This window comes from Acanthopagrus latus, chromosome 6 (assembly GCF_904848185.1).
Source record: "Acanthopagrus latus isolate v.2019 chromosome 6, fAcaLat1.1, whole genome shotgun sequence".
Taxonomy (NCBI): Eukaryota; Metazoa; Chordata; class Actinopteri; order Spariformes; family Sparidae; genus Acanthopagrus; species Acanthopagrus latus.
The window spans coordinates 2,415,966-2,440,294 of NC_051044.1; the positions used below are offsets into that span (position 1 = coordinate 2,415,966).

General features: G+C 39.2%; 3 protein-coding genes and 1 pseudogene across 3 annotated transcripts; all 4 read right to left on the reverse strand.

The window, feature by feature from the left end:
* Positions 1-2,868: 2,868 nt before the first annotated feature.
* On the reverse strand, positions 2,869-6,242 carry LOC119020638 (odorant receptor 131-2-like). Its single transcript, XM_037100130.1, has 4 exons — positions 6,097-6,242; positions 5,828-5,968; positions 3,383-3,647; positions 2,869-3,273 (listed from the first exon to the last, which is right to left on the reverse strand). Exons 1-4 carry the CDS (start codon positions 6,240-6,242, stop codon positions 2,869-2,871), a joined length of 957 nt encoding a protein of 318 aa, XP_036956025.1.
* A 2,862-nt stretch (positions 6,243-9,104) lies between these two features.
* On the reverse strand, positions 9,105-14,969 carry LOC119020644 (odorant receptor 131-2-like). Its single transcript, XM_037100136.1, has 5 exons — positions 14,824-14,969; positions 14,563-14,703; positions 12,891-13,155; positions 12,389-12,781; positions 9,105-9,437 (listed from the first exon to the last, which is right to left on the reverse strand). Exons 1-5 carry the CDS (start codon positions 14,967-14,969, stop codon positions 9,105-9,107), a joined length of 1,278 nt encoding a protein of 425 aa, XP_036956031.1.
* On the reverse strand, positions 12,443-19,645 carry LOC119021455 (annotated as a pseudogene).
* A 648-nt stretch (positions 19,646-20,293) lies between these two features.
* Positions 20,294-24,233, reverse strand: LOC119021454 (odorant receptor 131-2-like). Its single transcript, XM_037101758.1, has 4 exons — positions 23,329-24,233; positions 23,068-23,208; positions 21,287-21,551; positions 20,294-21,177 (listed from the first exon to the last, which is right to left on the reverse strand). Exons 1-4 carry the CDS (start codon positions 23,472-23,474, stop codon positions 20,773-20,775), a joined length of 957 nt encoding a protein of 318 aa, XP_036957653.1. The 5' UTR covers positions 23,475-24,233; the 3' UTR covers positions 20,294-20,772.
* Between the last annotated feature and the right edge of the window lie 96 nt (positions 24,234-24,329).

Consider the following 24,329-nt stretch of genomic DNA (forward strand, 5'->3'; position numbering starts at 1 on the left):
GCTAATGTTAGCTAACAGTATGAGGAATCTGAGAGTCCTCTTTATGTATTACTTTCTGCTGCTATGTCATCCAAACTAGCGCTAGCTAACTTGCTCTCTAGCTGTACCTTATCTGTTCCCGCTAATATTACATTACTGTGGGGCTGAGCACATTTGTCCTTTGCTTGTTTGGCTGACAGTGAAGTTATTATCCATAAACTAGGGATGTAGTGCTTTTTGTTTCAGAACCAAAGCATACATGTATAGGCTCATGAGATGAGTGCTGGCATGCATTCACAGTTTCTTATTTTTAACAGTTAATTCAGTTAATAGTTAATAGACTCCCGGTATCTTCTAAGGTCTTATTTATTACCCTGGTATGATTCTGTGGAAGCCCATTTCTGCCAGTTAAATGATTTTTTTTTGTACAAACACACACACACACACACACACACACACACACACACACACACACACACACACACATATATATATATATATATATATATATATATATATATATATATATATATATATATATATAAGGCAGCAGAGTAATAATTATACAAACCATGAAAATGATTTCTTCATTTGGAGAAATGAAAGTTGAAATTTGAATGTTCAACATCTAAACTAAACTGTCCACCGGCCCCCTTTCCATGCAGGACACAATGATTAAATGATTCCGCTAATGTTGGCTGGTTTATAGCGGGTATCTGTGGGCTGCTGGGGTCTTGTACATCTTGCAGTGAACAAGTGTCCCACTCTGATACCTGCATCTGCTTGAAATGCTGAAATAAACGTGTCAGTCTGCTGCCTTTAGTTGCAACAGCCTTAAACAAACTTTGCAGCGGACCGTGGTTTGTTTGAGGTCGAGCTGTGTGTAATCTGATGACTAACCTCCAGTGATGTCGCTCAGTGGCTCAGTTGCATTGTGTGTAATATAGGCACCAGATTTGGAAACTGCTCAAACTGTTAGATATTGTGCACAGTTAGTAATTTATGAACTTCTTGCTCCAGGAAACAACGAGCAGATCTGGCTTCTACCCCCGTGAAGGAATGACCAGGCCTAAATATGTTGCTGCATCAAGCATTGGGCTGAGTGACGTAAGTAAACCGTGTGCCCTGGGAGAACCATGTTGCTCTCTGATGAAAAAGTTGCTCTCTGCAGTCCATGTTTCTGCTATATGACAATATAAAATCATTAGTTTTGTACACAACTGTTCAGCTCACTTTCCTCCTACAATTCCTTTTCACAATCAACAACAAGAACAATAATCAGTCAACTGATACTAGTTTTTAACTTTAAACATGAAGTGTTGAACACTTTCACAGATATTTTTATCAAACAACCTTATCGGCTGGCAAAAATGGCAGCAAAAAAAAATTCAGTACATCGGGTAAGAACAAAGTTTGATGAAGAATAGTTGATCTGTAGTCAGACCATACATGTATTGTCTTGGATAAATTACCTCCTATCGAGATAATTTTTATATACGCTTTTTGGTTGGTTGGTTTGTCAGCAGGATAACACGTAATCTTCTGAACAGACGTGTGTCAGTCAAGAATAGACCCCATTAAGTTGTGGTGTGACTCAATTTCTTTAACATTGCGAGGCCAGTAGGTGGGCAATGAGAGGCTTTGCCTCAGGAGCAGAAACACAGGCGGCCACCAACTCTTTGGTGTCCTTGGATATGCTCGGCCACCAGAAATGCTACTATAGAAATTGAAGGGTCTGATGGATACCAGGACGGAACGTGAGTTTCGAGGAGTGCCCCCACTGGACACAAACAGGCGATTTGTTGGACCAGCACTTGGGTCCAGTTGATTGCATTGAGACTCTCTGACAATAGCCTCAATTTCCCAGGAGGTAACGCTGACAATGCAGCGAGGGGCAGGATGATTTCAGAGTTGTGAGACGTAGAATCAGTGGAATATAGGCGGCAGCAGGCATCAGGCTTGATGTTGCAGGATCCAAGGTGGTAGGAGAGGTTGAAGTTTAAAGCTGCTGAGGAATAGGAACCAGTGTGCTTGCTGAGAGCTCAGACGTTTGGCTGAATCCAGGTAGAAAATGTTTTTGTGATCGGTCCATATGAGAAAAAGTAACTCAGAGCCCTTGAGCCAATGCCTCCACTCCTACAGAGGCTTTTTCCAGCATTGTAATTGTGTTTGGCGGGGGAGAGGCATACGGATGTAAATGCATGGAAATTAAGTTTCTTGGAAACTGGCCTGCTTTGGGAGAGAACAGCTGGATCCATGTTGGCCAGATTACGAATTGTTACGAATTGTAATGGTTTGAAATTGGATGCAGACATCCGGACACAATCATGTCAGTGGATTTGGCTTAACTGAATTGGAAGGGACTATTGATGGAGGTATGCACTGTATTGAGTGCCATTCTAGCACTCCCCGTCCCTGGAATCTCAGATTTATATGAATGAAATGAAATGAAAAATATCTGTATAAAATCAGAAATTATATTATTAAGCATTATTTATTATCACAATGGTTGCAATTGCTATTACTTGAATATTACATTTTTGAGGTTGTTCAGATATTTGGGATCATTTAAGGTAAGGTACTGAACATATTCAGTCTTTCAATAAGAACATAGGCTAAACAACTGAATTTGATGTTGTATTTTCTTTATTTATGCATTATGCAGTGCGCTTTCGAAAAATGTGCATTCACTGTTATGGAAAGTACTAGAACTGACCCAAATGTGCATTTACCTCTTAAACCATGAGGGCCTGAAGGCATCGGAGCAGATTTCAGCGCATAAATGTTGATTATTCTCTTACAAACGTTCCTTTCAGTAAAAAAAACTAAATCAATTTGTATTTGCAGATAATGAACTATAATATGCAACATCACTGGTTTTAAGGTCATTCAGTGTGAGACCTTTTTGGACCTGCTCTGGGGTCCCATCGGGTTCACCCTCTTCTCTGCAGGATAACAGCTCCAGCAGTAGAGCATCCTGATGTGGCTGCTGAACGTCTTGTCTCTGATGCCGTATATGAGCGGACTGAGCAGACGTGGAAGTATACCGGACACCAGGTGGGTGGTGAAGAGTATCGTGGGGCGTTTGTCGGGCCAAGCGGTGACTAACATGATGTTGATGAATGGAGCAATGAAGGTGGACATGCAGATGAGGAGCTGGACTCCGTGCAGCAGGATGGTGTTACGTGCGTTTCTGGCTGAGGCCTGGTTCAAACCTGAGGCCGCCCGGGCAGCGCAGAGGACATTCAAGTAGGTGATGAGCACAGTAAGGAAGACGAAGCAAAGCAGAAGACCCTGAGGAAGACATGAAGGCACACAAGCCAAACACTTAAACGGCTCCATGGAATAAACAGAAATGGCTGATATCATAAAGGATATCAAAGATTAAAAATCAGTATTTCACCTGGACAATTTCCCTGTGTGTCTTGTGGAACCGTGTGCTGAAGATGTTGGAATAGTAGCAGATGACGTTTCTTGAGAAGATAGAAAGAGGCTGGGTGGCAACAAGGAAGACGACATCTGTGACGCTGGGCATGATGGAGACGGCCCAGATCAGTGTGATGAAACCGTAGGTCCGCTGCACGGTGCAGATCTGGACGTGATGAAGAGGTTTGCAAACAGCAATATAACGCTCGAGTGCCATGCCAGCCAGGTTCAGAGGGCTGTTCCTGGGTGAAGACAAATATGAAAGAAGTGTGGATCTCATTTGTGAACAGACATACAGTACATGTATTTGACCTTCATTAATAACCCACCACAGCATGAAGCTTATGATCTGATATCTAATATTTGTTCTGACTTTTGTAATCAGTGTTTGTTCTTTTCAGGCGTCTATAACATAGACTAAATTCATTGTAAAAGGTGCCACTTTGGCTCTTGTACAGCAATCTGCAAAATGACCAATAACCAGTAAGTTATCAGATAAATGTGGTGGAGTAGAAAGTAGCAGAAATGGAAATACTTAAGTAAAGTCCCTAAAAATGTAAGATGTATTATCAGGGGGTTAGGGAAGTTGGAGGTGGACCCAAATGCAGACTCATGAGAGGCAGAGCTTTATTTAAAAAAACGGTGAATGCAAACAAACCAAGGGAGTTAGTCATAGAAACTAGTAAAAAGGGAAAAAGGTAAAGTAGCAAATCAAAGAAAGAAAAAAACAGAAATCCCAAAAGAATACCAGAACCACGAGCCGACACACAAGGAACTCGAGGGAGACATCACACAAACAACAACAAACTGACAAAGAGTACATGGGGAGCCAAGGCTTAAGTACACAGACACAATGATGAGGGAACGAGGAACAGGTGGGGAGAGTGGAGGGAAGAGGACAGGTGAGATAATGAGGGGAAGGTACAGAGGAGAAAGCATGGAGGAAACGGTACTGACTGAGAGAGGGAGACAAACATGCAAGGAGGAAGGGGAAAAGACAGAGAGAAGAACATAAAGGAAAGAGCCCAGAGGAGTACACTGAAGAGACACAAAAAGGGACAAAATATCAAAACACAAGACACAACACAAAGACATCGAATCATGAACCATGACACGTATGTAAGTGCAATATGTCAGTAAATATGCTTAGTGAGGTTACATTTATTATTTATTTGGAAATGCTAATAAATTATATTCCTATACAAAGCAGTTCAAAATGAGCTCCATCTCAACAAATAAAACAGGGAAATCATGCTTTTACTTTGATGCAAGAGTAACAAGGATGTTAAGGTCTACTAGATCTACTAGCAAACTTATTTTTGATTAGAAATATGTAATATTAAGAAATATTTTCATAATAAACATAATTATGACTCAGAAAGTCAAAAGACTTGTGTCAGTTTCAACTTTTTTGAAACTAATAGTAATGACTTTCACCCACACCCATCACTTAAATCTTATAATTCATTTTTTCAATCTCATAATTTAATTTTTTTATCATATTTATGAGTTTCTGTCTCATAATTCCAACTGTTTTAATATAACATCATTTTGACTTTCTGTCTCATAATTTCTTACCTGATTATGCCTTTTTCTCTCATTATAATGTTATAGTATTCACCTTATTCTTTTCTTTAACTGGTAGATAGCGACTTCCATATTTATACCAGTTAACCTGATGTAAAGCCTTGCACAGACACTCTTGCAGTAGGTGTTTTTCCCACTGTAAATATTTCTGCCACGAAAATGTCTGAGTAGAATCTCCTAATTGACTCTGTGCAGAAAGCCTGAATATGTCACGCTTTAAATGAATAAAGGGTAATGGTTCGCTTAGGTCTTAAATGTAGTTGCTGTAATGATTATGCAAACCATGAAAATGATTTCTGCACTTGGAGAAATTAAAGTTGAAAGTTTAACATCTAAACTTGTTTTGATCTGAAACAGGTAGTTTTCTGTTTTTGGTATCGACTGAAAAACTAAAAATAGTTCACCCCAAGCTAAAACATGTACTGTTTCCAGTGGGAATGCCAGATCCAAGAAATGCCCCAAAGCGCAAACAGTGAACCTGTGAGTCTCAGGTAGCTCAGGTCTTTAAACTTGTACAGATGTGGAATTAAACATTGCAAACAAATATTATTATTTGGAAATGCAAAAATTAGTCAACCAAAAAAATGTATTTGCCAACTATTTTGATAATCAGTGAATCATTTCACTATTTTTTTAAGCAAAGGTGTTAAATATTTGCAGGTTCCAACTTCTTAAATGTGAGGATTTGATGCATTTCTTTGTCATTAATGATAGTTGTACACAAATGCTACACGTGAGGATTATACGCTAGCAGTCTTCTTTTGACCGGCTGTATTTTTACATGTCCAGAAAAGTTGTGTTAACACTTTAAGTTGAACAAACAACTCACACCTACTTGTTTGTACTGGCTAAGATGAGGAGCAGAATGCAGCAGGGAGTCAGTTTCAGGGGAATGGTGTAGGTCATGATCTGCAGCGCCACAGAAACTGTCAGCATGATCATGTCATTGATAACCAAATGTATGTACAGCACATACCTGCCAGAGAGACGAGCACAGCAGTCAGCAAGGAGAAGATATGACAGGAGAGTAAAAATACTTATGATTTGACTGTAATGATCTTCACATATTTGTTTGAGAGAAAACACACATGGGTCTCATATCACCTGGGGTCTCTCTGGAAGACGTGGCTCTTAAAGTAGGTGTAGACAAAAGTTCCATTGATGAAGTTAATGATGACAGCCATAGCAAATGTGATTAAGTTCTTTGAGAGAGCTTCGCTCAGGCTGTCAAGACGTCTGGTTGAGTTCATATTGTACCTCGTCCTGCTTAGTCCTGAGAAATCAAGACTTGGATCAGATCAAATGGGCAAAAAGAGCTGTCAGTGTCTCTTTTATTGTTGAGTCAATTAAACCTATTTAAGTTTATTTCAGTTAGCTAAGTGCAATGTCCAAATCACAGAAGCCTTAATTGTTTGAAAAAGGTAAAATACATGATGGAAAATCATCGTAATAAAGAACTGTGGTGCTGCAGAAATGTCCTGGCCTACCAATCTAGTTATCCAGATGTAAGAATACATGTTCAGTAGAGACTTCAACAAATGTCATACCATATGATTTTATTTTATTTTTTTAGTGAGAATAAAAGCTGTGATGCAAAAATGATCAGTCACGCTAATCCACAAAAGACATGTAATTACATAAAGCTCCAACTAACAGTTAATTTAATGACAATCAATCTTCTGATTATTTCCACAATAAATCACTGTCTGTAAAAAGTAAAAAATAATGAAATATCATAATTTACCATAGTCCTAAATGATGTCCCCAAAAAGAATAGAATACAAGTGAAAATAGAAAGAAAATGGCCCTATTTATGATTACCTAGATCTGTTAGAATAGTTTCTCTAGTTATCCCTGTTTGGTATAAAATATCTTTTTGTTTGTATCACAAGTTATGAACAGAAGAGTTTTTCATCATTATATTTTTTTAACAACTGAAACAGTTAAGGCAAAGCAAATAAAGATCAAATTAAACATTTTTGAATAAGGCTGCAGATCTGAGCTAGATTCAGATGAGCTGCCTAATCTTTAAATGATGTGTATTGTACATTTGTCTGAAAAGAGGAAACATTTTAAAAAACAAAAATAGCAAACCTAACAGTGTAGAGGGAAACAAAGTCCTTCGACTGGCACCTGAGTGCTGTCTAACTTTTTCACAAACTTCTAAATGTTAAGGTAAATTAAGAAAGTTAAACTTACTTCAGTTCCACACTGGTCTGGTCTATGTGAAGATATCGTGCTAAGTATCTGTGAGTAGTGAGAGCAACAAGAAGAGATGCGGTTATATAGATTTCTGCGATGATAATTCAGTGAGATGATCCCGTCATGTAGAGGAGGGAGTCACTGAGGAGGGTAAATTTCTATTTCAGTTTTTTGAAATTTAAATGTATTGTTAATGTCCAGTACAAATTAGATTTAGTGGTTGTAAAATAGACCTCTAACCGGGTTTATCATCTGCTACTATAACCCATTATCAATCTATTAAAATAATCTACTCCAGTAAAAGTTAGTTTGTTATCATGAATCTGTTTTGGATCGCACTTTTCTATGAGTGTCTGTAGTTTGTGCAGAATGTCTGATTCTTGATAAGGACTGCAATAAATGATTATTTTCATTATCAGTCAATCCGCTGATAGTTTTCACTATCAATGGATTTATAGTTTAGTGTATGTCTAAAAATGTGAACAGTGCTCATCACAATTTCCCAAAGAACAAACGATACCTTCAGTTTTGTGCTTTTGTCCAAAACCCAAAGAGTCTTAATTTACTGTTGCAAATGATAAACAGCAAAGCTGAAACCAGCCAATGTTTCTTGCTTGAAAAATGACTGAAATGATGAAATGATTGATGATAACTGATTTTTCTCCGGTATCAGCCACGAGAAAAAGATAGTTATTGGTTATCGACTGGAAAAATCCATCAATTACATCCCTACTTTCTGAAATGATGGCAGTTTTCCTCGTGTACTAGAAAGCCTTTTTTCACCCCAGAGAAAAATGCATGTAGTAATATGATAAATGACCTCCAATGATGTCGCTCAGTGGCTCAGTTGCATTGTGGGTAATGTAGGCACCAGATTTGGAAAGTAGTTTGCTGCTCTGCTTAATACTCCTACATTACAGCTGGACACAAGGAGATATCACCTTTTGTATTCCACAAATTCTTCTTCAAAACATTATGACTACATTGCTCAAAATGCAGTTTAGCTGAGAGACATCAGTGGGGGCAATTTAACAGATCACATGCAGCTTCCTCTGGGGGCACTTATTTTCATATATGCAGAAGCACTCCCCAAGAGATTATAGCGGCCTTATTGGAAGTAACCATGAAGGGAAGGACAGAAAACATTTAATGGTAGTGACGATGGAAATATACAGTCTTTAAAACAAACAGTGAACCTGTGAGTCTCAGATGTGGAATTAAACATTGCAAACAAATATTATTATTTAGAGATGCAATAATTAGTCAACCAAAAAAATTTATTTGCCAACTATTTTGATGATCAGTTAATCATTTCACTGTTTTTTTAAGCAAAGGTGTTAAATATTTGCAGGTTCCAACTTCTTAAATGTGAGGATTTGATGCATTTCTTTGTCATTTATGATAGTTGTACACGAATGCTACATGTGAGGATTATACGCTAGCAGTCTTATTTTGACCGGCTGTATTTTTACTCTGCTGTCAATTATAAGTTCAGAATCACAATCGTTTTTATTGTCATTGCACAGTGTACAACACAATTTTAAAAAGTACAAGGCATTAATGCAATGTAAGTTTGAAACATAAATAGATAAATATGCACAGCATTTTTGTATACAATACAATGATTGTTTTACAGTTATTGCACATTGTCCTTGTGTGGTGTGTGTGTGTGTATGTGTGTGTGAACGTGCCCGTTTGTGTTCAGTGCAGTGATGGCTTGTGGAAAGAAGCTGTTTCTGAGTCTATTAGTTCTGGTTCTGATGGACATGTAGCGCAGAGGTTAACAGGTCGAACAGGTGACGTGCAGGATGGGTGCTGTCTCTTGTGATTGCCTCAGTTCTTCTGAGGAAGCGGGAAATGTAAATGTCTTTGAGGGAGGCGAGGGGGCATCCAATGATCCTCTGTGCTGTCTAGACCACTCTCTGTAGCCTTTTTCTGTCTGCCTCGGTGCAGTGGGAGACCCACACAGTGATGCAGTAGGCTAAGATGCTCTCGATGGTAGAGCAGTAGAAAGTCACCAGCAGCTTCACATGGATGTTACTTTTCCTGAGCACTCTCAGGAAGTGCAGACAGTGCTGTGCCTTCTTGATGACAGTTGAGGTGTTTGCAGACCAGGAAAGGTTATCAGAGATCACGGTGCCCAGGAAGGTGAAGGTGTGGACCCTTAACGCGCAGTCGCCGTGCTTGTAGAGGGGAGATGGATCTGTCCTGTGTTTCCTGAAGTCCAGGATGATTTCTTTTGTCTTTGTGGTGTTCAGAGACGGGTTGTTTGATGAGCACCACTCAGACAGTTTCAATAAAGACAGTTGCCTTTATTTGTAACAGCTGGATCAGGCGTGTTCTTGCTTGGTTGGAATGAAAACCTGCAGCCACATGGCCCTTTTCTGGATCAGTTTGACACCCCTGCTGTAAACTGTGATTGTATGGACCCAATAGTTGACCAAATGTTGTCATTCAATTCATTATAGTGTGAGGACTTGGCATTATGGTTATGAGACCGTTAAATAACTTCGTTAAACATTTTTGAAGACATTACAAGATTTATAACGTGTACGTCTCACTGTAGCAGTGACACTGTTAGATATTGTACACAGTTAGTAATTTATGAATGTCTTGTTCCAGGAAACTAGGAGCTGATCTGGCATCTAACCCTGTGAAGAAACGACCAAGTCTTTAGAGCTGGAATGTACTGCTGCATCAAGCATTGGGCCGAGTGATGTAAGTAAACCGTGCCCCCTGTGAAAACTGTGTGGCTCTCTGATGGAAATGTTGTTCTCTGCAGTCTATATTTCTGCTGTATGACAATATCAAGTCATTAGTTTTGTACACAACTGTGCAACTCACTTTCCTCCTATAATGCGTTTTCACAGTCATAACGGCAATAGCAATAATCAGTCAACTGATCCTAGTTTTCAAATGTAAGCATCAAGTGTTGAACACTTTTCAGAGATATGTTTATCATACAACCATATTGGCTGGCAAAAATGGCAGCAAAAAAAAAATTCAGTACATTGGGTAAGAACAAAGTTTGATGAGGAACAGTAGATCTGTAGTCAGTCCATACATGTATTGTCTTGGATAAATTACTTCCTATAGAGATAATTTTTATGTATGCTTTTTGGTTGGTTGGTTTGTCAGCAGGATAACACGTAATCTTCTGAACAGGTGTGTGTCAGTCAAGAATAGAGACAGAGTTGTCAGTTTAATCAAATACACCGGTATGTGGCTATATTAAAAATTCATATCATAACGAAAATATACACCGGTATTCGATGTGAACCGGTATACCGCCCAGCACTTGAGTTGTGAGACGTAGAATCAGGGGAATATAGGCGGGAGCAGGCATCAGGCTTGATGTTGCAGGATCCAGGGTGGTAGGAGAAGCTGAAGTTTAAAGCAGCTGAGGAATAGGGAACAGTGTGCTTGCTGAGAGCTCAGACGTTTAGCTGAATGCAGATAGAAAAGGTTTTTGTGATCAGTCCATATGAGAAAATGGTAACTCGGAGCCCTTGAGCCAATGCCTCCGCTCCTACAGAGCCAACACCACAGCCAACAGGTCAGTGTCCCATATCATAATTGTGCTTGGCGGGGGAGAGGCATACTGATATGGATAGGGATCAGGGTTCTCCCCAGACAATGGAACGGTGGCGCAGTGCCGCTATACTGCTAGCTCTGCGCCACTATACTGATTTTCAATGTTAGCTGCTTTGTAGCGGGTGAGGGTGACGAGCGAGCGAGCGTCCATCCTAGAGAATTGAATGATTTAACCAGGTCAGCATAGTCTCATCATAGATTACACAACCAAAAAAGGAAAAAAAGAAAAAAAAACATGTAATCTCACCTGAGAATAAGTAGCCTACATATTACAGGTTAAACATTAATGTTATCTTCCTGTAGGCTAAACAAGAAAGTAGGCTCGTTTGGCTGGGAATCCAAATCTGTACATGGTGTTCATCGATTATAGGTGCTTCTTTACCCCATCAAACTGCTCGTTGTTTGCGCACTTCCACAGAGAAGTCTGGAAAAACATGAGTCGGTGATCTTGGTATTTTACCGTTTTCATTTTGTTGATCTTAAAAGTTCAGGAACTTCATGATTAGCACTCAGGGATATTTTTGTTCCATTGCAGGTCTACTTGGGAGCCTGCCAATTCGATGTGCTCATTCAATTATTACTGGACTTGATAGTGATGCTCGAAACACTTTTGACAGCCATTCTTTTAGAAATCTGATGGCATTTCCCCCTCCGCCTTTTCAGGGAGGTTTACCAGGCATCAGTTGTAGCATTTATTTCTATTCTCCAAGTCCTCTATTCTGGAGTTGAGCAGCTTCACTTGGTTCTCCATAGTTTGCACCATTTTTTTGCATACCACTGACGATATCTTCTGTACTGCTAATTTGATGTTCAGCTTCAGAAAGCCTACCTCCAATGTCACGTCTTGGCAGACAGCACACTGTCAAATCTGGAGGTGAAAATATCTTTCAAGTCTGAGATGGCTTTCATTACCTCCCATAGCTTCTGCGCCTAGAGAATGTTAGCCTCTTCAGGCGTTTCTCCCTTTTTTTTCGAGATTCTTCTTAGTTGTCATCTTTCGAGTTGCCAACCATGTAATTTCCTCATCTTAAATGCAATATAGTCAATCAGTTTTGTTTTGGAGTTTTGAAACTGCTAAAAACAGGATTTAGGGCACCGTGCAGTGAGAGCTGGTTCCAATGCAACCTACTAACTTGCCGGTATGCTGGATCTCCTGAATATTATAGCTTTGATGTTGTTCAGGTATTTGGGATCATTTAAGGTAAGGTACTGAACATATTCAGACTTTCAATAAGAACAAGGCTAAACAACTGAATTTTTTATATTGTATTTTCTTTATTTATGCATTCTACAATGCACTTTCAAACATTTAAAGTCAATAAACAGAATTTTGCAGCATTTTTACATTGAAAACCAGTTGCATGTCCTAAAAATGTGCATTTACTATTATGGAAGATAAACTACAACTGACCCAAATGTAGCGTTTACCTCTTAAACCATGAGGGCCTGAAGGCATCGGAGCAGATTTCAGCGCATAAATGTTGATTATTCTCTTACAAACAGTCCTTTCAGTAAAAAAAGACTAAATCAATTTGTATTTGCAGCTAATGAACTATAACTTGCAAAATCACTCGCGTTTCAAGGTCATTCAGTGTGAGACCTTTTTGGACCTGCTCTGGGGTCCCATCGGGTTCACCCTCTTCTCTGCAGGATAACAGCTCCAGCAGTAGAGCATCCTGATGTGGCTGCTGAACGTCTTGTCTCTGATGCCGTATATGAGCGGACTGAGCAGACGTGGAAGTATACCGGAAATCAGGTAGGTGGTGAAAAGAATTGTGCTGCGTTTCTCGGGCCAAGCGGTGACTAACATGATGTTGATGAATGGAGCAATGAAGGAGGACATGCAGATGAGGAGCTGGACTCCGTGCAGCAGGATGGTGTTACGTGCGTTTCTGGCTGAGGCCTGGTTCAAACCTGAGGCCGCCCGGGCAGCGCAGAGGACATTTATGTAGGTGATGAGCACAGTAAGGAAGACGAAGCAAAGCAGAAGACCCTGAGGAAGACATGAAGGCACACAAGCCAAACACTTAAACGGCTCCATGGAATAAACAGAAATGGCTGATATCATAAAGGACATGAAAGATTAATGATCAGTATTTCACCTGGACAATTTCCCTGTGTGTCTTGTGGAACGGTGTGCTGAAGATGTTGGACTCGTAACAGATGACGTTTCTTGAGAAGCTCGAAAGAGGCTGGGTGGCAACAAGGAAGATGACATCTGTGACGCTGGGCATGAGGGAGACGGCCCAGATCAGTGTGATGAAACCGTAGATCCGCTGCACGGTGCAGATCTGGACGTGATGAAGAGGTTTGCAAACAGCAATATAACGCTCGAGTGCCATGCCAGCCAGGTTCAGAGGGCTGTTCCTGGGTGAAGACAAATAAAGACACAAAAGATTTGATTTGTTCAGGATTTGTTCAGATTTACATTACAAATACAAATGTGGGGTGTTTTACAGGATTTCTGTTCATAAATGAGTTCGACATTTATGAACAGACATACTGCAAATTGATGTGTTAATCTAACTTTAATTGCTAGTCATTTTGCAGGGACAATTTGTTTGCATGCTGGCCCTGCACACAACTTGTGTGTGTATGTGTGTGTGTTCGGTTAGGTCTACTTCTTTATGATGCCTTTGGAGATGTCCTCTCATATTTGTTGTGTTCACTATGGACGTGTGTGCTAGGTTGGTGTAGCGGTGTGGGAGTGTCACTCCATGGTCTGTTTATGTGACGTATTGTGAACCCCCACCGATCAGTTTACTGGAAGATGAAGCTGCTATGTTTCATGCTGCTAGCATGCTGGATGTACTAGTGACTGTTTCTCATTAACGGATTAAGAATACCAGTAAAGTGTCTGTCTTTTGTCAAATATGTCTGCTGAATGCCCTAAACGTAAATGTAATGTAAATAACATGCCTTGCTACAGACCCGTTTCACTCTGGTTATGATCTCTGGTCATGTCTCTGACACAGTGGGTTACACAATGCTGGTCCTACATTGATTGTCAGCATCCACAGATGTGTTTTAAACTGGTTCACAAAGCCACTCTAAGCGAATACTGTTACTTGATAAGAATACAAACTTTTATTGTAGTTCAACAACTCCTTTATTAGCAAACATTGCCGGTAACACAACCTGAAGCACCAACTAACAAACATCCTGGTCCTTCACAATAAAAGTTCCCGCTTACTTCCAATACACAATAAAAGGTATATTTTCCATACAGGCTGATATTTGGCTAGCTGAATATATCAGAACAGTCCAACAGTATACTGTAAGCTAACAAATACACACAACACATTACATTACACTCCACTGTGGCTTCCATTCCAATAACTAAAACTTATCTCATAATTTTCACTTTCTATCTCCATAATTTCTACCTTGTATCTCATGATTTTGGCCTTTTCTCTCATTATTATCATTTACCATGGGAATATTCTTCACCAAGCTTAGTTTTCACATTATCCTTTTCTTTAACTAGAAGAAAGGGGCTTCCATATTTATCACCGTGAGCCTGATGCAAAGCCGGGCACAGACACTTTTGCAGTAGGTGATAACAGAGTGAATGCAGCAGTTCGGCTGATTGATTTTCAGTTTAAAGCTGCTGCTGTGCACTGTAACTTTTGTCATAATGTTTTCCCACTGTGAATATTTTTGCCACTGAAAATGTCTGAACTCCTGATTGACTTTGTGCACAAAGCCTGGACATGTCACATATGCATAACAGTTGTGTTAACAATTTAATTTAAACAAACAACACACACCTACTGGTTTGTAGTGGCTAAGATGAGGAGCAGAATGCAGCAGGGAGCCAGTTTCAGGGGAATGGTGTAGGTCATGATCTGCAGCGCCACAGCAATTGTCAGCATGATCATGTCATTGATAACCAAATGTATGTACAGCACATACCTGCAGGAGAGACGGTCAGCAAGGAGCAGATATGACAGGAGAGGTGACAATACTTACGATTTGACTGTAATCATCTTCACATATTTATTTGAGAGAAAACAGAAATGGTCCTTGTATCACCTTGGGTCTCTCTGGAAGACATGGCTCCTAATGTAGGTGTAAACAAAAGTTCCATTGATGAAGTTGATGATGACAGCGATGGCAAATGTGATGAAGTTTTTTAAGAAAGCTTCGCTCAGGCTGTCCAGACGTTTGGTTGAGTTCATATCGCACCTCTTCCTGTTCAGTCCTGAGAAACCACATCTCGGTCAAGATAAAATGGAAAAAAAGAGCTGTCTCAGTTATTGTTGAATCAATGAAACCATCTCAGTTCATTTCAATTAAAATATAGCTATGTGCAGTATCCAAATCACAGAATCCTCAGTTGTTCTGTAAAGGTAAAAGATGTGATGGAAAATCATTGTAATAAAGAAATGTCCTGGCCTACAAATCTAGTTATCTAGATGTAAGAAAACAGTAGAGACACCAACAAATGTCACAACATCAAGATTTTATAGTTTTTCAGTGATCAGATGATCAGTCACACTAATTCTAAAACATATCTGTTAATAGATTGCAATAGATTTTTTTCCACAAAAGAATGAGGTATAATTACACAAGGCTCCAACCAACAATTTTACTGAGCCCAGACTGACATCTTCCAATTTCTTCTTCTTTCCGAGCAACAGTCCAAAACCCAGACTCTGGGTAGCAGCGAAACAGCAAATCCTGATTGATTTTACTGACAATGAATCTGTTGATTATGTTCACAATGAATGGATTGTTTAGTCTGTAACATGTAAAAAAAACCCCACTTAATTTACTTTCATAAATAAGAAAAAAATTCTCACATAATAGAGGACACATTCTTTGAATATGACTGAATTGATTGATTAAAGTTGTTGACAATACATTTACTTTTGATTGATGAATTGATTATCCTGAAAGAATTGTTATTGCATGTCTAATGATTAAAGATGCAAGATAAATAATGGAAAATCCACAATTTCTTCACATAAAATGATATTAAATTTATATTGATTTGATTTAAAAAATAGACTAACATTTGAAAATAGAAAAAAAGCAGCCCTATTCATAATTAGCAAGATCTGTTCAAATATTCCATCCACTTATCTTTATATATATATATTTTTGAATGAAATATTATATTTTCTAAGTTATGAACAGAAGAGTTTTTCCATCATTACATTTTGTAATAACTGACACAATTAAGGCAAGGCAAATAAACAACAATCGGACCATTTCTGAATAATTATCAGTATTTGTAGTAGTTAAAAAACTGACTCACTTTTTAACAAACTTCTAAATGGAAAGCAAGATAAACTTACTTCAGTGCCTCACTGGTCTGCCCTATGTTGTGATATGTTGTTGTGAGCACTGAGAGCAACAAGGAAAGATGCTGTTATATAGATTTCTGTGATGCTAATTCAGTGAGATGATGCCATCATAGCCAGGTGGGACTCACTGAGTAGAATGTGTATTTAAACAAAATAAAAATCTGCAGTTACTATTATGGAAAGAAACTTTTACAAACTTTTTCTGACCCACATGTAGCATTTACCTCTTAAACCATGAGGGCCTGAAGGCATCGGAGCAGATTTAAACGCATAAATGTTGATTATTCTCTCACATACATTCCTTTCACTAAACAACTAAATCAATTTGTATTTGCAGCTAATGAACTATAACTTGCAAAATCACTCGCGTTTCAAGGTCATTCAGTGTGAGACCTTTTTGGACCTGCTCTGGGGTCCCATCGGGTTCACTCTCTTCTCTGCAGGATAACAGCTCCAGCAGTAGAGCATCCTGATGTGGCTGCTGAACGTCTTGTCTCTGATGCCGTATATGAGCGGACTGAGCAGACGTGGAAGTATACCGGAAATCAGGTAGGTGGTGAAGAGAATTGTGCTGCGTTTCTCGGGCCAAGCGGTGACTAACATGATGTTGATGAATGGAGCAATGAAGGAGGACATGCAGATGAGGAGCTGGACTCCGTGCAGCAGGATGGTGTTACGGGCGTTTCTGGCTGAGGCCTGGTTCAAACCTGAGGCCGCCCGGGCAGCGCAGAGGACATTTATGTAGGTGATGAGCACAGTAAGGAAGACGAAGCAAAGCAGAAGACCCTGAGGAAGACATGAAGGCACACAAGCCAAACACTTAAACGGCTCCATGGAATAAACAGAAATGGCTGATATCATAAAGGACATGAAAGATTAATGATCAGTATTTCACCTGGACAATTTCCCTGTGTGTCTTGTGGAACGGTGTGCTGAAGATGTTGGACTCGTAACAGATGACGTTTCTTGAGAAGCTCGAAAGAGGCTGGGTGGCAACAAGGAAGATGACATCTGTGACGCTGGGCATGAGGGAGACGGCCCAGATCAGTGTGATGAAACCGTAGGTCCGCTGCACGGTGCAGATCTGGACGTGATGAAGAGGTTTGCAAACAGCAATATAACGCTCGAGTGCCATGCCAGCCAGGTTCAGAGGGCTGTTCCTGGGCGAAGACAAATAAAGACACAAAAGATTTGATTTGTTCAGGATTTGTTCAGATTTACATTACAAATACAAATGAAGTGTGCATCTCATTTTTGAGCAGACATACCGTACTAGTTAATTACTAGTCAAATTATTTTGCATGTTGGACCTACACACAGCTTGTGTGTGTGTTCAGTTAAATCTACTTCTTTATGATGTCTTTGGAGATGCCCTCACATATTTGTCGTGTTATCTGTGGACGTTTGTGCTAGGTTGGTGCAGCAGTGTGGGAGTGTCACTCCACAGTCTGTTTATGTGACGTTTTGTGAACCCCCGCCAATCACTTTGCTGGAAGACGAAGCTGCTATGTTTCATGCTGCTAGCATACTGGACGTGCTAGTCACTGTTTCTCATCAACGTATTAAGAATACCAATAAAGTCATTTCTGTCATCAACCAAACTGTTTTCAGCCGAACTGAAACTTAACGTTACACAAAGAAATGTCTGTTTTCCCTCTGTAGTATTTATCCATGCTAAATAATATGCCCTGCTACTGACGCTTTTTAATCTGGTTATGGTCTCTGGTCATGTCTCTTACACAGTAGTTAAACCATGCTCATCCTACGTTTATCTTCAGCATCCACAGATGTGTTTTAAACTGGTTCACAAAGCCAAACTGAGTGAATACACATGACACATTACATTACACTCAACTGTGGCTTCTGCTGGAGTCTGATCTCCAGCTTGTTTGGCCAACGCAACGTGTCCGTCTTAACTTTCATCAAGATCCTGACACCCGAAATAACTAAAACTTATTGTCTCATAATTTTGACTTTCTATCTCCATAATTTCTACCTTGTATCTCATGATTTTGGCCTTTTCTCTCATTATTATGATGTACCATGGGAATATTCTTCACCAAGCTTTGTTTTCACCTCATCCTTTTTTTTAACCGGCAGCAAGGGGCTTCCATATGTATCACAGTTAACCTGATGTAAAGCCTGGCACAGACGGTTGTGCAGTGGGTGATAACAGAGTGAATGCAGCAGTTCGGCTGATTGATATTCAGTTTAAAGCTGCTGCTGTGCACTGTAACTTTGGTCACAATGTTTTTCCCACTGTGAATAATTTTGCTACTGAAAATGTCTGAGCAGAAACTCCTGATTGACTTTGTGCACAAAGCCTGGACATGTTATGTCTTGAATAAAAAAAAGACTAATAGTTTGTTGACACAGTTGCTGCTCTTAGTGACTTGTTTTTAATGTGTAGGTCTGTGAAATGCAGCAGAGTAATAATTTTGCAAATTATGAACATTATTTCCTTTATTGGAGAAATGAAAGTTGAAACTTGGAAGTACAGCAGCTACACTTGTACTGGTCTGAAGCAGGTAGTTTTCTGTTATCTGTATCTGAAAAACTCAAAATAGTGCAGCTCAAGCTAAAACATGTACTGTTTCCAGTGGAAATGTCAGATCCAAGAAAACCCCCAAAGCACATATGCAGAAAGGTTGTGTTAACACTTTAAGTTGAACAAACCACACACACCTACTTGTTTGTAGTGGCTAAGATGAGGAGCAGAATGCAGCAGGGAGCCAGTTTCAGGGGAATGGTGTAGATCATGATCTGCAGCGCCACAGCAATTGTCAGCATGATCATGTCATTGATAACCAAATGTATGTACAGCACATACCTGCAGGAGAGACGGTCAGCAAGAAGAAGATATCACAGGAGAGGTGACAATACTTACGATTTGACTGTAATCATCTTCACATATTTGTTTTAGAGAAAACCCACAACGTCCTCATATCACCTTGGGTCTCTCTGGAAGACATGGCTCCGAAAGTAGGTGTAGACAAAAGTTCCATTGATGAAGTTGATGATGACAGCGATGGCAAATGTGATGAAGTTTTTTAAGAAAGCTTCGCTCAGGCTGTCCAGACGTTTGGTTGAGTTCATATCGCACCGCTTCCTGTTCAGTTCTGAGAAACCACATCTCGGTCAAGATAAAATGGAGAAAAACAGCTGTCTCAGTTATTGTTGAATCAGTGAAACCATCGCAGTTCATTTCAATTAAAATATAGCTATGTGCAGTATCCAAATCACAGAATCCTCAGTTGTTCTGTAAAGGTAAAAGATGTGATGGAAAATCATTGTAAGAAAGAAATGTCCTGGCCTACAAATCTAGTTATCCAGATGTAAGAAATCAGTAGAGACACCAACAAATGTCACAACATCAAGATTTTATAGTTTTTCAGTGATCAGATGATCAGTCACACTAATTCTAAATCATATCTGTTGATAGATTGCAATAGATTTCTTTTTCCACAAAAGAATGAAGTATAATTACACAAGGCTCCAACCAACAATTTTACTGAGCCCAGACTGACATCTTCCAATTTCTTCTTCTTTCCGAGCAACAGTCCAAAACCCAGACTCTGGGTAGCAGCGAAACAGCAAATCCTGATTGATTTTACTGACAATCAATCTGTTGATTATGATCACAATGAATGGATTGTTTAGTCTGTAACATGTAAAAAGAATCACTTAATTTACTTTCATAGATAAGAAAAAAATTCTCGCATAATAGAAGACACATTCTTTGAATATGACTGAATTGATTCATTAAAGTTGTTGACAATACATTTACTTTTGATTGATGAATTGATTATCCTGAAAGAATTGTTATTGCATGTCTAATGATTAAAGATGCAAGATAAATAATGGAAAATCCACAATTTCTTCACATAAAATGATATTAAATTGATATTGATTTGATTTAAAAAATAGACTAACATTTGAAAATAGAAAAAAAGCAGCCCTATTCATAATTAGCAAGATCTGTTAAAATATTCCATCCACTTATCTTTGATATATATATATATATATATATATATATATATATATCTATATATATATATATAGATAGATATATATTTTTTTTTTTTTTTAATGAAATATCATATTTTCTAAGTTATGAACAGACGAGTTTTTCCATCATTACATTTTGTAATAACTGACACAATTAAGTCAAGGCAAATAAACAACAATCGGACCATTTCTGAATAATTATCAGTATTTGTAGTAGTTAAAAAACTGACTCACTTTTTAACAAACTTCTAAATGGAAAGCAAGATAAACTTACTTCAGTGCCTCACTGGTCTGCCCTATGTTGTGATATGTTGTTGTGAGCACTGAGAGCAACAAGGAAAGATGCTGTTATATAGATTTCTGTGATGCTAATTCAGTGAGATGATGCCATCATAGCCAGGTGGGACTCACTGAGTAGAATGTGTATTTAAACAAAATAAAAATCTGCAGTTACTATTATGGAAAGAAACTTTTACAAACTTTTTCTGACCCACATGTAGCATTTACCTCTTAAACCATGAGGGCCTGAAGGCATCGGAGCAGATTTAAACGCATAAATGTTGATTATTCTCTCACATACATTCCTTTCACTAAACAACTAAATCAATTTGTATTTGCAGCTAATGAACTATAACTTGCAAAATCACTCGCGTTTCAAGGTCATTCAGTGTGAGACCTTTTTGGACCTGCTCTGGGGTCCCATCGGGTTCACCCTCTTCTCTGCAGGATAACAGCTCCAGCAGTAGAGCATCCTGATGTGGCTGCTGAACGTCTTGTCTCTGATGCCGTATATGAGCGGACTGAGCAGACGTGGAAGTACACCGGAAATCAGGTAGGTGGTGAAGAGAATTGTACTGCGTTTCTCGGGCCAAGCGGTGACTAACATGATGTTGATAAATGGAGCAATGAAGGAGGACATGCAGATGAGGAGCTGGACTCCGTGCAGCAGGATGGTGTTACGGGCGTTTCTGGCTGAGGCCTGGTTCAAACCTGAGGCCGCCCGGGCAGCGCAGAGGACATTCAAGTAGGTGATGAGCACAGTAAGGAAGACGAAGCAAAGCAGAAGACCCTGAGGAAGACATGAAGGCACACAAGCCAAACACTTAAACGGCTCCATGGAATAAACAGAAATGGCTGATATCATAAAGGACATGAAAGATTAATAATCAGTATTTCACCTGGACAATTTCCCTGTGTGTCTTGTGGAATGGTGTGCTGAAGATGTTGGACTCGTAACAGATGACGTTTCTTGAGAAGCTCGAAAGAGGCTGGGTGGCAACAAGGAAGATGACATCTGTGACGCTGGGCATGAGGGAGACGGCCCAGATCAGTGTGATGAAACCGTAGGTCCGCTGCACGGTGCAGATCTGGACGTGATGAAGAGGTTTGCAAACAGCAATATAACGCTCGAGTGCCATGCCAGCCAGGTTCAGAGGGCTGTTCCTGGGCGAAGACAAATAAAGACACAAAAGATTTGATTTGTTCAGGATTTGTTCAGATTTACATTACAAATACAAATGAAGTGTGCATCTCATTTTTGAGCAGACATACCGTACTAGTTAATTACTAGTCAAATTATTTTGCATGTTGGACCTACACACAGCTTGTGTGTGTGTTCAGTTAAATCTACTTCTTTATGATGTCTTTGGAGATGTCGTGTTATCTGTGGACGTTTGTGCTAGGTTGGTGCAGCAGTGTGGGAGTGTCACTCCACAGTCCGTTTATGTGACGTTTTGTGAACCCCCGCCAATCAGTTTGCTGGAAGATGAAGCTGCTATGTTTCATGCTACTAGCATACTGGACGTGCTTAGTCACTGTTTCTCATCAACGTATTAAGAATACCAATAAAGTCATTTCTGTCATCAACCAAACTGTTTTCAGCCGAACTGAAACTTAACGTTACACAAAGAAATGTCTGTTTTCCCTCTGTAGTATTTATCCATGCTAAATAATATGCCCTGCTACTGACGCTTTTTAATCTGGTTATGGTCTCTGGTCATGTCTCTTACACAGTAGTTAAACCATGCTCATCCTACGTTTATCTTCAGCATCCACAGATGTGTTTTAAACTGGTTCACAAAGCCAAACTGAGTGAATACACATGACACATTACATTACACTCAACTGTGGCTTCTGCTGGAGTCTGATCTCCAGCTTGTTTGGCCAACGCAACGTGTCCGTCTTAACTTTCATCAAGATCCTGACACCCGAAATAACTAAAACTTATTGTCTCATAATTTTGACTTTCTATCTCCATAATTTCTACCTTGTATCTCATGATTTTGGCCTTTTCTCTCATTATTATGATTTACCATGGGAATATTCTTCACCAAGCTTTGTTTTCACCTCATCCTTTTTTTTAACCGGCGGCAAGGGGCTTCCATATGTATCACTGTTCACCTGATGTAAAGCCTCGCACAGACGGTTGTGCAGTGGGTGATAACAGAGTGAATGCAGCAGTTCGGCTGATTGATATTCAGTTTAAAGCTGCTGCTGTGCACTGTAACTTTGGTCACAATGTTTTTCCCACTGTGAATAATTTTGCTACTGAAAATGTCTGAGCAGAAACTCCTGATTGACTTTGTGCACAAAGCCTGGACATGTTATGTCTTGAATAAAAAAAAGACTAATAGTTTGTTGACACAGTTGCTGCTCTTAGTGACTTGTTTTTAATGTGTAGGTCTGTGAAATGCAGCAGAGTAATAATTTTGCAAATTATGAACATTATTTCCTTTATTGGAGAAATGAAAGTTGAAACTTGGAAGTACAGCAGCTACACCTGTACTGGTCTGAAGCAGGTAGTTTTCTGTTATCTGTATCTGAAAAACTCAAAATAGTGCAGCTCAAGCTAAAACATGTACTGTTTCCAGTGGAAATGTCAGATCCAAGAAAACCCCCAAAGCACATATGCAGAAAGGTTGGGTTAACACTTTAAGTTGAACAAACCACACACACCTACTTGTTTGTAGTGACTAAGATGAGAAGCAGAATGCAGCAGGGAGCCAGTTTCAGGGGAATGGTGTAGATCATGATCTGCAGCGCCACAGCAATTGTCAGCATGATCATGTCATTGATAACCAAATGTATGTACAGCACATACCTGCAGGAGAGACGGTCAGCAAGGAGAAGATATGACAGGAGAGGAGACAATACTTATGATTTGACTGTAATCATCTTCACATATTTGTTTTAGAGAAAACCCACAACGTCCTCATATCACCTTGGGTCTCTCTGGAAGACATGGCTCCGAAAGTAGGTGTAGACAAAAGTTCCATTGATGAAGTTGATGATGACAGCGATGGCAAATGTGATGAAGGTTTTTAAGAAAGCTTCGCTCAGGCTGTCCAGACGTTTGGTTGAGTTCATATCGCACCGCTTCCTGTTCAGTTCTGAGAAACCACATCTCGGTCAAGATAAAATGGAGAAAAACAGCTGTCTCAGTTATTGTTGAATCAATGAAACCGTCTCAGTTTATCTCAATTAAAATATAGCTATGTGCAGTATCCAAATCACAGAATCCTCAGTTGTTCTGTAAAGGTAAAAGATGTGATGGAAAATCATTGTAATAAAGAAATGTCCTGGCCTACAAATCTAGTTATCCAGATGTAAGAAAACAGTAGAGACACCAACAAATGTCATAACATCAAGATTTTATAGTTTTTCAGTGATCAGATGATCAGTCACACTAATTCTAAATCATATCTGTTAATAGATTGCAATAGATTTCTTTTTCCCACAAAAGAATGAAGTATAATTACACAAGGCTCCAACCAACAATTTTACTGAGCCCAGACTGACATCTTCCAATTTCTTCTTCTTTCCGAGCAACAGTCCAAAACCCAGACTCTGGGTAGCAGCGAAACAGCAAATCCTGATTGATTTTACTGACAATCAATCTGTTGATTATGTTCACAATGAATGGATTGTTTAGTCTGTAACATGTAAAAAGAATCACTTAATTTACTTTCATAGATAAGAAAAAAATTCTCACATAATAGAGGACACATTCTTTGAATATGACTGAATTGATTGATTAAAGTTGTTGACAATACATTTACTTTTGATTGATGAATTGATTATCCTGAAAGAATTGTTATTGCATGTCTAATGATTAAAGATGCAAGATAAATAATGGAAAATCCACAATTTCTTCACATAGAATGATATTAAATTGATATTGATTTGATTTAAAAAATAGACTAACATTTGAAAATAGAAAAA

Excerpts from the sequence above, each read along its gene's own strand:
- LOC119020638 (XM_037100130.1), bottom strand. The coding sequence starts at position 6,242 with ATGAACTCAACCAGACGTCTTGACAGCCTGAGCGAAGCTCTCTCAAAG. Across the intron at positions 5,969-6,096 it reads GTCTTCCAGAGAGACCCCAG|GTATGTGCTGTACATACATT; the intron begins GTGATATGAGAC and ends TCTCTCTGGCAG. Across the intron at positions 3,648-5,827 it reads ATCTTAGCCAGTACAAACAA|GAACAGCCCTCTGAACCTGG; the intron begins GTAGGTGTGAGT and ends GTCTTCACCCAG.
- LOC119020644 (XM_037100136.1), bottom strand. The coding sequence starts at position 14,969 with ATGAACTCAACCAAACGTCTGGACAGCCTGAGCGAAGCTTTCTTAAAA. Across the intron at positions 14,704-14,823 it reads GTCTTCCAGAGAGACCCAAG|GTATGTGCTGTACATACATT; the intron begins GTGATACAAGGA and ends TCTCTCCTGCAG. Across the intron at positions 9,438-12,388 it reads CCCAGAGCAGGTCCAAAAAG|ACAAAAGAAATCATCCTGGA; the intron begins GTCTCACACTGA and ends AACACCACAAAG.
- LOC119021454 (XM_037101758.1), bottom strand. The coding sequence starts at position 23,474 with ATGAACTCAACCAAACGTCTGGACAGCCTGAGCGAAGCTTTCTTAAAA. Across the intron at positions 21,552-23,067 it reads ATCTTAGTCACTACAAACAA|GAACAGCCCTCTGAACCTGG; the intron begins GTAGGTGTGTGT and ends GTCTTCGCCCAG. Across the intron at positions 21,178-21,286 it reads CACACAGGGAAATTGTCCAG|GGTCTTCTGCTTTGCTTCGT; the intron begins GTGAAATACTGA and ends TGTCTTCCTCAG.